At 42.1% G+C, this 12,431-nt stretch overlaps 2 protein-coding genes across 3 annotated transcripts; one reads left to right on the forward strand and one right to left on the reverse strand.

Annotated features, from left to right (window-relative positions):
* Window positions 1-23: 23 nt before the first annotated feature.
* apooa (apolipoprotein O, a) lies at window positions 24-9,069 on the forward strand. 2 transcript variants are annotated; one of them, XM_029670334.2, is made up of 10 exons: window positions 24-110; window positions 1,283-1,384; window positions 1,494-1,613; window positions 2,234-2,266; window positions 7,377-7,431; window positions 7,560-7,655; window positions 7,938-8,029; window positions 8,220-8,300; window positions 8,442-8,527; window positions 8,807-9,069. In XM_029670334.2, the coding sequence occupies exons 1-9, from the start codon at window positions 102-104 to the stop codon at window positions 8,490-8,492; spliced, it is 639 nt and encodes a 212-aa protein (XP_029526194.1). In that variant the 5' UTR covers window positions 24-101; the 3' UTR covers window positions 8,493-8,527; window positions 8,807-9,069. The 2 variants fall into 2 exon arrangements, with proteins under 2 accessions (XP_029526194.1, XP_029526195.1); XM_029670335.2 differs by lacking the exon at window positions 2,234-2,266.
* A 384-nt stretch (window positions 9,070-9,453) lies between these two features.
* On the reverse strand, window positions 9,454-11,837 carry sat1a.2 (spermidine/spermine N1-acetyltransferase 1a, duplicate 2). Its single transcript, XM_029670336.2, has 6 exons — window positions 11,601-11,837; window positions 11,379-11,430; window positions 11,196-11,279; window positions 10,676-10,777; window positions 9,864-9,904; window positions 9,454-9,727 (listed from the first exon to the last, which is right to left on the reverse strand). The coding sequence occupies exons 1-6, from the start codon at window positions 11,664-11,666 to the stop codon at window positions 9,554-9,556; spliced, it is 519 nt and encodes a 172-aa protein (XP_029526196.1). The 5' UTR covers window positions 11,667-11,837; the 3' UTR covers window positions 9,454-9,553.
* Between the last annotated feature and the right edge of the window lie 594 nt (window positions 11,838-12,431).

Consider the following 12,431-nt stretch of genomic DNA (forward strand, 5'->3'; position numbering starts at 1 on the left):
GAAGATAGCGAGTTTCGGATTGGAATGCGACCTGAGGCGCAGCATGTTCCCTTTCGGACACCGTAAGTACTCGAAGCTTGGCACGTTAAAAAAAAAGGATCATGTACAAGGTGAGTATATAAACTTTATGTACTACGTAATAACTTAATGTTAGGAAATTAATTTATTTCCGATTCAGTCCACACTGAGTTATGTGTTTTATTAATATACTGTTTTAGTTGAATAGCGATCTGTTTCAATAAAATTAAGGGGAATCGATCCCCCCGTGAAGCACAGAGGGCGTAAGGACAGCGAGCAAGACACCATGATTATCAAGGGCATTGCATTAAATGCATAACACAGTATATATTTTTCTTCATTGTGTCGGAGTCATTCATACTGATACTTAGAGTTTCTGGCGCTCTGAGGTAGCTGTCTCTTGTCACTCATGCATAGCCAACTAAAGTCGAAAGTAAGAAAGCTAGTTTTTCACACGCGTTCGGGCTGAGTTTACCACACTCTGTAGGTCCTTACTTGGTCTATCCACGGGGTACTTGAGGAGACACATGAGAGCATATGAAGGGGTACTCTGGGCAGAACAAAATGCAGTTGGTGGTACAGTAACCGAAAACGTTTGGGAACCACTGCTTTAGGCTAGAAGTTCATGAACTAGACAGGCATTCGATATACCGGTATTGTCACATGCCTACTTAATGGGATGAACAATATACTCTTTTTTTACACTAGATGGCGACATTGATCTTCTGTAAGACTTAAGGGCCACAATTCCCAATTCCATTACAACTTCTAGCTTCTACTCTGTGTTTCCAGGTGTGAATGTACTGCTTGACAGGTGAAATTTCCAACATTGTGATGGCCCTCGCTAGGTAATAGCCTGGCTGACTCGATTCACGTTACTCACCGCGAGACCTACCATCTTCGCCTGAGAAGGTGTAGACCGAACTGCAAATGTACACCTGAGACTTACCCCAGTGTTTTACCAAAAAGGCTCAGTGGAACTGCTTTGACTGTGCTTGGTACTTTTCAGCTGGCATTTTAAATAACAATGGCTAACTGTGAACATGGGTTTACACGTTCCACGGTTAACACCTTCTCACAAAGCAACTGTCTTGATGATGCAGATGTTGTTGATTCCACTCACCCCAAGTCTTGTGTCAAACACAGTTCCCGAAAAATAACACTTGAGCTTACGTTAACATAAACGCTGGCCACAACACTGGTGTGGGTTAAGTCTCAGATGGAAATGCCCCATTGATGTCCCAGTCATCCTGTGTCTTCCCAGGTAGCAGGTGTGGCTGCTGTGCCTGGAACCCTATGCCTGATTTCAGGGACTGTGTTTGCTGCCACCAAGGACAATCCAAATGTCACCTTAAATACAGATGAGGTACCGCACTGTGCGCACAATCACACTTTCTGAAGTCTTTCAGCATACATCCAATCTGAGGCAAGCCCACATTGGGATGAGGTAACTGACCCATATTGTTTGTTTACAGCTCTCCCTCTACACTATACCGCAGCAGAAGTTCCGCTATGTGGAGCCGGAGATAGGGCACTTGGAGCAAGGTGTTACCACTCTAAGGAAACTGGCAGAGCCCTACACTACTTGGTGTCAGGTACATTGATAACCCTACTCACCTGTGAGCTACTGGGTGATAGTAATTCTTTCTTCTGTTAGGAACAGTCTTTTCTACCCGAAAAACAAGGACAGTTGTTGGGTGTTTGTTTAGATACGCAACTCCAGGCAAGATTCATAATGGCTGATACCCCATCCTCACTCCAAAATACCTTCACATGGCCACTGTAATGTGAAATGTTTTTGCCCTGCTTTACATTATCATCCCAGCTGCTTTTGCGTATTTTACAATGCATTCCTGCAAAGATGTACTGTGATTAGTTGTGACTGGTAAATATTAACCACAGTAGGTCTCACTAATATCAATTCGTCTTTGTTTTCTCTTTGAGTATGAACAGTACTTATTTTCCCAGAGACCAGTTAATATTTACTGGTATTCCTTTGTGTCTAGAGCTATTATACATCCTGTTTCACAATGGCCGGTAAATCTGTACAGTGTTTCATCATGGCCAGTAAACATTTACTGTTGATTCCATGCTGCAATCAATAATCGTTGCACGTGTTGAAATGATTTTGTCTATCACCAATGAAGTGTTCGTCATGATTGTGCTGCTCTGCTTCTGCCCCTGTGATCACGCCAATGATCTGCTCCCCTTTCAGCAAACAAGCCATTCAGCAGTGGAACATGTTCAGGTACTCCCCCATAGCCACTCATACATGATTAAAATCAAAACCAATCAAGCTTTATTTATACAGTGCATTTCAGACATGGAATGCAACATAATGTGCTTTGCAGGGGGGAAAAAAACAAATAAAATACAATGAAAATAAAAGCTGAAATATTTACTGCACAACAAATATAAGATTAAAAAAATACAAAAAAATGAATGACAAACTGAACAATTAAAAAAGACCCTAAGGAAAAGCAACGCTAAAAATGTTTTGATATCTCTTTTGGGCTCCTGAGTGGCGCTTTGGTCTAAGGCGCTGCATCTCAGTGCTATAGGCGTCACTACAGACCCTGGTTTGATTCAAGGCTGTATCGCAACCGACCGTGATTGGGAGTCCCATAGGGCGGCGCACAATTGGCCCAGCGTCATCCGGGTTTGACTGGGGTAGGCAGTCTTTGTAAATACGAATTTGTTCTTAACTGACTTGCCTAGTAAAATAAAGGTTAAATAAAAATATGTCCACAGTTTTGTATCAAACTTCTCATCAGGTCTTGCTTGACTGATACCCAGCCTAATATTGATTATCTTATCTTTGAAATATGCTGCAAACTCATCACATTTAGATGAGGAAAGTTCACATAGGTTTGCGGGGGTAGGATTTATCAGGCCATTAATGGTCAAGAAGAGCACTCTCAAATTATTCTGATTTAATAGTAATCAAGTTATAAAAATGAGCCTGTCTGGCATTTCTAATTGCCTTGTTATAAATGCCAAGTTGCTCTCTCAGAATATCATAATGGACGTGCAACTTTGACTTTCTCCACATCCGCTCTGCAATTACTTCTTAATTGATTAGTTTCCTCACTCATCCAAGGGAATCTCCGTTTGGATGTGACCTTTTTCAACTTTACTGGAGCTATGGCATCAATGGTTGTCCTTAATTTGCTATTAAGGTTTAAGAGGAAGACCGAATAGGTGGTGGAGTATTGTTCATACACTCAATAAAATCTGTAGCAACTTCAGAGGTAAGATAGCGTTTCTTAATAATGTGTTCAGTATTACCCGGTGCTATGGGCAACAAGGTAGTGAAAAATCCACAGTGGTGATCAGATAAAGCAACATCAACAATAGAGGATACAGTGGGGCAAAAAAGTATTTAGTCAGCCACCAATTGTGCAAGTTCTCCCACTTAAAAAGATGAGAGAGGCCTGTAATTTTCATCATAGGTACACTTCAACTATGACAGACAAAATTAGAGAAAAAAATCCAGAAAATCACATTGTAGGATTTTTAATGAATTTATTTGCAGATTATGGTGGAAAATAAGTATTTGGTAACCTACAAACAAGCAAGATTTCTGGCTCTCACAGACCTCTAACTTCTTCTTTAAGAGGCTCCTCTGTCCTCCACTCGTTACCTGTATTAATGGCACCTGTTTGAACTTATTATCAGTATAAAAGACACCTGTCCACAACCTCAAACAGTCACACTCCAAACTCCACTATGGCCAAGACCAAAGAGCTGTCAAAGGACACCAGAAACAAAATTGTAGACCTGCACCAGTCTGGGAAGACTGAATCTGCAATAGGTAAGCAGCTTGGTTTGAAGAAATTAACTGTGGGAGCAATAATTAGGAAATGGAAGACATACAAGACCACTGATAATCTCCCTCGATCTGGGGCTCCACGCAAGATCTCACCCCGTGGGGTCAAAATGATCACAAGAACGGTGAGCAAAAATCCCAGTACCACACTGGGGGACCTAGTGAATGACCTGCAGAGAGCTGGGACCAAAGTAACAAAGCCTACCACCAGCAAGGACATTGAAGATGAAACATGGCTGGGTCTTTCAGCATGAGAATGATCCCAAACACACCGCCCGGGCAACGAAGGAGTGGCTTCGTAAGAAGCGTTTCAAGGTCCTGGAGTGGCCTAGCCAGTCTCCAGATCTCAACCCCATAGAAAATCTTTGGAGGGAGTTGAAAGTCCGTGTTGCCCAGCAACAGCTCCAAAACATTCCTGCTCTAGAGGGTATATAACAAAGTATTAACAAAGTATTGAGATAAACTTTTGTTATTGACCAAATACTTATTTTCCACCATAATTTGCAAATAAATTCATTAAAAATCCTACAATGTGATTTTCTGTATTTTTTTCTCATTTTGTCTGTCATAGTTGAAGTGTACCTATGATGAAAATTACAGGCCTCTCTCATATTTTTAAGTGGGAGAACTTGCACAATTGGTGGCTGACTAAATACTTTTTTGCCCCACTGTATGTCAATAGAAAGCCCCTTGGTAATAACTAGGGCCAGAGTATGGACACGGTTATAGGTGGGCCCAGTAACATGTTTGATAAAGTCCATAGTCTCTTTGTCAACATGAATATTAAAATCGCCCAACACAATGATTTTGTCACAGTTCTCAAGGACAATAGACAATAGTTCAGATAAATCAGTAAAGAAAGTGAGGCAGTGATTTGGTGGCCAATAGAGCGTTATGGCCAGCACTGGTGGCTGCCATTTAAACAGTATAGCACGATGCTCAAAAGATCCAAAGTCGCCAAACGAAATGTCCTGACAGCTGAAAGTATTAGTAAAAAACAACAACCTGCAGTTAGGGTGAATCCTGTCTCTTTTAAAAAGTGATGGTTGCTCCCACAACAAATTTAAAAAATAGTCTGCAGGTACTCGTTCAGGGCAAAGAGTCGGCTGAAACGTTCCAAACCCCTTCGGTAGCAGGGAGGTGGCCAGAGATAATTATTATCTTCCCTGTGCTAGCGAGGGTGTAGTTTGTAGTTCTCCCTCAGATCCTCAAATCGCCTAAAACGAAGGTCATTAAAACCTACATGTGATGATGGTGTCAATATTGGAGTAGTTGGCCAGAACCGTGGGCAGGAGGGGTTGATGTTATGGACACGAACTCCTGGGTGAAAGTGGACCTTGGTCGGTCCACAGATCTAGGGCAGGCCAAAATCTCACCATTGAGCTGCCCACAATAATGGTGATCGTGATGGAATCAGATAAGGAAGCGACCTGCTGAACTGCGGTGGCTGGGAGGGTGGAGGGCGGGCAGGGGGGCGGCCGCTGGCTGTTGCTATACACCCAGGATCCGTGCTGATTCCCGGGGCTGGTAGGTCCGTCTCAAGCGAGGAAAAGCTGTTTGATAGCTGGATCACATCTTCTCGAATATAGATGAAGGGTGGCCAGACTTCTTCCCCGATCTCCTACGCCTTGCGAGTGTCGTCTCCCATGGACCGCAGAGTTGAGCTTAACATCTGTCTGTTGGGGGAAGGAAGGCCCTAAATTGTCAAAGACTCCAGCCACCTTAGTCATACTACTCTCTCTGCTAATGCACGGCAAGCGGTACCGGAGTGCCAATTCTAGGTCCAAGGGGCTTCTAAACAGCTTCTACCCCCAAGCCATAAGACTCCTGAACATCTAATCAAATGGCTACCCAGACTATTTGCATTGCCCCCACCCCACCCCCCTTTTATACTGTTGCTACTCTCTGTTATTTTATGTGCATAGTCACTTTAATAACTCTACCTACATGTACATATTATCTCAATTACCTCGACTAACCGGTGCCTCCGCACATTGACTCTGTACCTGTGCCCCAGGTATATGGCCACGCTATTGTTATTTTACTGCTGCTCTTTGATTTGATTTGTGCCCAGGGTTGGTTAAAAACACTGGTGGGCTAGCTCTGTTAGCGTTAGCCTGCTCTGTTTTCACGATGGCTTGCATCTAACTGCTACTTAACAGGAATCCGGAACACAAACTTGCGGCTGACCGGGTCGCGGAATCTGTAGCAATACAAACTTTACCTCTGATTTTAAAACTTTTTCATAAAAATAACAAATCGAGTATAGACCGTACACCGTTCTGTTGTGCGCTTTGATGACACACACAATCATCATGAACTCACAGAGAGGGATTGAGATTCAGCTGGTTAGTTGTTATGTCTAAAAGACTGGTAAATTACTCTGTAAATGTTTTTTTCAAACCCATTCAGCCTCTCCATTTTTGCTCGGCCAGGCTGTTCCATTTTTGCTCTAGAAGCTTCTGTTTGTGGCTGTGATCACTGCTTCTAAGTCACCCATCTGACCTCATGCCCCATTGGCTCCCTCAGTTAGGAGATAAGCAGCTCATTAACATACATCACATGTTTGTCAGTAAAGTGCAGTGGTTGGAACTTTATTGGTAGTTTCTCTTTTACAGTGCAGAATGTCTTTGCAACGTTTCAAGGGTACACAAAGTGCTGTTGGTTGATGTTTCAACTAGAGCTCCCTACTGGGTGACAAATTGACTTGTGCTTTAGGCTGTAAAACCCAATTTACAAATCGTGATTGTAAACAGTCAAATAAACCTTTTTATTGTAGGTAATTCTGACTCTATTGCAGGGTAAATAAAGACAGGTTTCTTCGTAGGCAAACAGAACTGTATGAGGGTTCTAAGGGCGTGGCAGTCCTACTGTAACCGGTTCTGTACCAGTACCTTTCTGTGTTGTGTTCTGGTGAGGTGTAGGTGGAAGGGAAGGATCTGGACACAATTCTGCCGGTTGTCTCTCTTTTAATGGCTGTATGGAATGGATACAAATGCAAGGCAAACTTTAATGCTGCCGTCTGGACTAACATGCACAAGGATGTTTGCCTCTCATCTCGCTTTGAGCAAACTGAGGAGTAAAAGCATGGCTCCCGTTGATGACGACAACATCAACACAATTTAGAAAATTAATAAAATAATTCATCCTTGAAAGTAGTGTAATACATATCAAAATAACCATAAAATAATACATTAAAATAAATATGAGAGATTTTCAGTAAAATACATAAAGTATATTTTACACCTGTTACACTACCACTAGTTATACTACCACTATAACAATCACAGTACAAACAATATAAAGCAATCACAAGTACACAGTAAACTTGATTTGAAGATTACTGAGCAAGTGCATATTTACTGTGAAATACCACATTATCATGTTACTAAATGTCAACGTGTTCTGTAACAATGAAAAATAAGCATTGATCCATTATTGAATGGCTCTGAAGGTGCAGAGATTGGGTGACATGAGCTGTTGTACGTTACGTGTTCACTGTACTGTCCTCTTCTCCTGTGGGATTCAGGGTGCCATTGGACAAGTGAAGCCCAAGGTTGAAAGTGCCATCCAATTAGGAAATGGTAAGAGAACACACACCCCATGATACACATAAAGTGGACTCATTACTCATACACTGTAATGTACACCCATTTGTACAGATAGGATGTCCGTTTCAGTTTGGTAACAGAGTCACTTTCTGTTATTTCAGAGACTTTCACTTTCCTGCAAAACCCTCCTGCTGAATTCTACCCCCGGGCTGGGGTCATTGGTTTTGCTGGTATCCTTGGACTCTTTCTTGCAAGAGGTAAATAGTGGGTGTAAGTTTTGGGTTTGGATGAAGAGTACCCTGTTTTTGATCTCAATTGTTTTAGGGGTTTTATCCACTTGTCCTTGTGCTAAGCAAGCACTCTGTGAGTCACTGTGCCAGAGGCTGATCTAGAGGTAGAGCTGTAGCCTCCAGACCATACAAGGCCGGGGTACAAATCTCAAACCTACTGCTGCTTCCTGTTGCCCTCTCCGGCTTCCTTTTCTTGTTTTTAATCTCCTTGAATATGGTCTATGTGACCCTCTCTCCTCTGTCTTCTAGGCTCCAGGGTAAAGAAGCTGATCTATCCTACAGGACTGATGGCTGTGGGCTACACTATGTACTACCCCCAGCAAGCCGCATCAATCGCCAAGGTGAGTTAGCGTGTCAATACTGTATGTCAGATGTTGTTTTTTTTTACCTACTCGTGTGGGAGATAATGCATATTGTTCCATACCAAGACATAAGACAGTGTTGTAGGGTCATTCTTAATCCTGTGATGTTTGATTCTTAATGTATACTATTTTGCTTAAACCAATTTATCGGTTCCCCTCCTTCCCACAGAACACAGGAGACTCGTTGTACGATTTTGCCCTGCAGGGCTACGTTAACGTAGAGAAGGTGTTCAAGTCAGTGGAGGGGAAGGTGAGCTCATCTTGTAAGGTCAAAAACTAGTTTGATCCTGAGGATGGAGATGGTACAGAGTTACTGTGCAGATCAATGCAGATTATTTGGAATGGGTTGACCAGTCTGAATTTTCACATCCTACCATGAATCCTTCCACAGCCAATGAAAAAAGAGAAACCAGAGGAAAAGAAACCAGAAGAAACCAGATGAGAAGAGCTGCAGAGGCCAAACCATGATCGCAGCAGGTACAACAAACCTGAACATTTTCGCACAATAACAGCCTGCCAGCACCCAACACTTTAATCATTGACCTAGTGGTCAACCTGCAGGCTTATGTAACACCCCAATAACTTGCCACAAAATGTTGTCAATTCATTATAAATCCTTTTATAGTAACATTTATGCCAACTTTAAGATATTTTGGGGGGGAAAGCAGAGAACAAACCAGTGTACTCTTCATATCAGGTGCTAATGCTAGCAAAGTCTTGTCGATAAAAGGCTAACAATGAGTTCTCTCTTTTCAGATACGTTGTGATACTAGGATCGTGACAACAAAAACAAGATTAGCAGTCTTCCCAGGTCCTCCCAATGTATGCTACCATAAGTCATGGTTAGGCTCGCTCCCATTTGCGACTAATGACCAGCTTTTGCACTAGCCTTTCTCTCTGGCATTTACCCAGGAGGGGGCAGGACCTATCACGAAGTTTTAAACTTTATGTATTGAAGGTTCAGCTTTGTGATTTGAATGTATTTATGTAGACCGGAATAAAATCTATATTGTACGATCTATATTGACAGCGTTGATTTTAAAATAAAAGGCCACCGAAAACTGTAGAGGTTTTGTACATAGGCACCCTAAGCGTGTGTGAGAACTACTACATGAAGAAAAATATTGTTTGACAAGACAGTTAAGAAGTCTGTCCTTCCATAAACAAGCACCCACTTCTCCTTCTGAGCCAGACGTTATCGTCGAGCCAGTTATAAACCATCTATACCTGCTGAGTCATGTTGAAATCTATGTTCCAGTAAAAGGTCACATGACTAGGATAGTTCTCCTTTTTGTTTATGGAAGGTCAATCAACCATTATAAGACATGAGTAAATGAAACGTACTGACTTCGAGTTTCAAAACCACCCAGATGTATAACAGGTCTTGCAGGAAGAAGTTGAACTGTTTTTGTATTTATTTATTGAAATACATATTTCTTTTAAAGAACATTGACATCAACAAACGAAAGGGAAGGCATTGCCGATAGTGGTCATTTGCTGAATTTATCGTTTCTTTGCAGAAATCTTCAGCAGGTCATCCTTATCAATCGCATAGAGTCGCCAGCCCTCCTCATCGGACAGGTCTGAGGCTCCACGCCGCTTGTAGAACTCTATGGACGGCTTGTTCCACTCTGCTACGATGAAGTGCATGCTACTGCAGCGAGTCTTAACTGCCGTCTGAGGAAGGGAGGACATTGAAACAAAGTTAGACAGGGTCATCATATAACCTTGGCTATAGGATGGGAGTTTTCCATAGGCTGGACTGATCTATGCGTTCAGTAAATTGATTGCAAAAAAAGTCTTATAGACTTACCTCACTCAGAACCTTCAGGATATCTGACCCAATACCATAACCTGAGAAAACAGAATCAAAGATTGGCAGTTAAGCCCTGGATCCAAGGGCCCTGAATCAGTTGCCAGCGTTGGGCCAGTAACTGAAAGGTTGCTAGTTCGAATCCCCAAGCCGACTAGGTGAAAAACCAAACGATCTGCCCTTGAGCAAGGCACTTAATCTTAACCCAGTGTTTCCCAAACTCGGTCCTTGGGACCCCAAGGGGTGCACGTTTTTTGACCTAACTACACAGCTGATTCAGCTAGGGCAAAAACCAAAACGTGAACCCCTCGGGGTCCCGAGGACAGAGTTTGGGAAACCCTGCCCTAATTCCGCCAAGGTCGCTGTAAATAATGGCTGATCCCTGGCTGTGACGTTCCCTTTCCGAGGGTGTCAATAATGGCTGATCCCTGGCTGTGACGTTCCCTTTCCGAGGGTGTCAATAATGGCTGATCCCTGGCTGTGACGTTCCCTTTCCGAGGGTGTCAATAATGGCTGATCCCTGGCTGTGACGTTCCCTTTCCGAGGGTGTCAATAATGGCTGATCCCTGGCTGTGACGTTCCCTTTCCGAGGGTGTCAATAATGGCTGATCCCTGGCTGTGACGTTCCCTTTCCGAGGGTGTCAATAATGGCTGATCCCTGGCTGTAACGTTCCCTTTCCAAGGGCGTCTCAGGGGGTGTGGGATATGCAAAAAACACTGTTCCATTACACACCACACACTTATACATGTGTGAAACAAGACAAATATAATCAACCCTATTTCTTTAATGTAACACACCATCATAGACTTACCCCTGAACTCCTTCATCACATAGAAGTCCTCTAAGTAGAGAAGCTTCCCAATCCAGGGGTCATAGGTGAAGTAGTACATGGCAAACCCAACGACAGTGTATCCTAAAACAGTGAAAACATCCACACCGACAGGTAAGTGTTTGTGTAAAACTACTAGGATCTGACAAAATCCCACTTGGTTTATTGAGTATGATATTTTTGTGTTATGATGAAGGGGATTTTCATTGTCAGGGAAAAACTTGGGCCCTAGCTATGATATCACAGGATTTAAAAGGAGTTTCTCCGAGAATTGAGAACATTAAATTCCAAACTCCAGATCACGATTCACTTTGAGTTAATGCCCACCAACACTACCCAGATATTGTGTTGTGTCTACCAACACGTACTCTTGTGTACCTTAGCAGCGCTTCCGTTCTTTTTTTTTTACTAGCCATAAATGTTTGTAATCTTGATAGTCAAACCTTTGCACTATTTCCTTACGAACTGACATTCTGTGAAACAGGATTACAACATGATTTACCGTCTGAGCTCTGCTTATCCGCAGGAACTTCTGCAACGACGCAATGGTAGAAGGGATGATCCCCAAAGCCGTCCTCTAGTAGTTCTGAAAGTAAATTGTAAAGTCAGGGACTTCTGATTTGTTGGGGAAACATTTGATATGTTTACAATAATCAGCCATCACACACAGTAGACTTAACGTTACCTTTCTCCGTCAAGATGACCTGCTCTTCCATTTTTTCAAATTTCGCAAGTTCCTGAAATAATAGGGATTTTTTTTTTTAAGTATTGTTGTTAGTCAAATGTCATAATATTGAAAAATATGCTTAGGCTATGTCTGTGATTATAACTTAAGCTACGTATATTTAAACACATACATACATACATACATACATACATACATCGTTGAATACACGCATCCGTTTACCTTTATGAGTCGCAATATGTCTGACACGTCCTTGGGCTCGGCTTTCCGTAAAATGAAATTTGACATTTTCTTTTTTTACTCTTTTTCCCTTTTCTAACAAGTCCTCTGAATGTGAAAATAAGCAAAACCTGTTTCTTCATCCGCTTCTTAGGAGTTGACTCCCCTGCAAGACGTTTAGGATTCCAGTACGAGCGGAATTACATTCGCTTTGGTCGCTGGCAGCTAATGACTTTACTGAGCGCTTCACCCTCTTTTAAACGCATTCTGTAAACGCGTCACAATCACATCCCGGAAGACTAAACGGGAAAATAGCTTAACAAATAACTTTTGACGTCATCGGGTCTCTACTTCCCATGACTCATGAGCCGTGCTAATTATAAGCCAGCTGGCTGACGATACTACACTTTCTGAAAGACTCGAACCAAATGCACATATAGATCAATGGGTCTATATCTTAACATTAATCAATGTGAACTCATGGCTGTCAAAGATTGTGCGACACCTTCATATTATGGTGTTCCGGTGAAAGAAGAACTTACTTATTTAGGCATAACCATTACTAAGGATCAGAAGTCTAGAGGGTTACTAAATTTTAACCCTCTTATTTAATATAAACAAAGAAGCTAAATCAATGGCTACAGAGGGACTTATCTTTTAAAATAAGAGTTCTAATAACCAAGGCTGAGGGTATCTCTAGGCTAACATATGGCGCTCATTTTATTTTTTGACAGTTAAATAAGCAAGGAGTAAGACCTGATGTTTTTCAACTTTCTGTGAAGAAACCGTAACCATTACATTAGGAAAACTTGTACTGAACACATGAGTTTGGTG

Source organism: Oncorhynchus nerka, linkage group LG10, assembly GCF_034236695.1.
Source record: "Oncorhynchus nerka isolate Pitt River linkage group LG10, Oner_Uvic_2.0, whole genome shotgun sequence".
NCBI lineage: Eukaryota > Metazoa > Chordata > Actinopteri > Salmoniformes > Salmonidae > Oncorhynchus > Oncorhynchus nerka.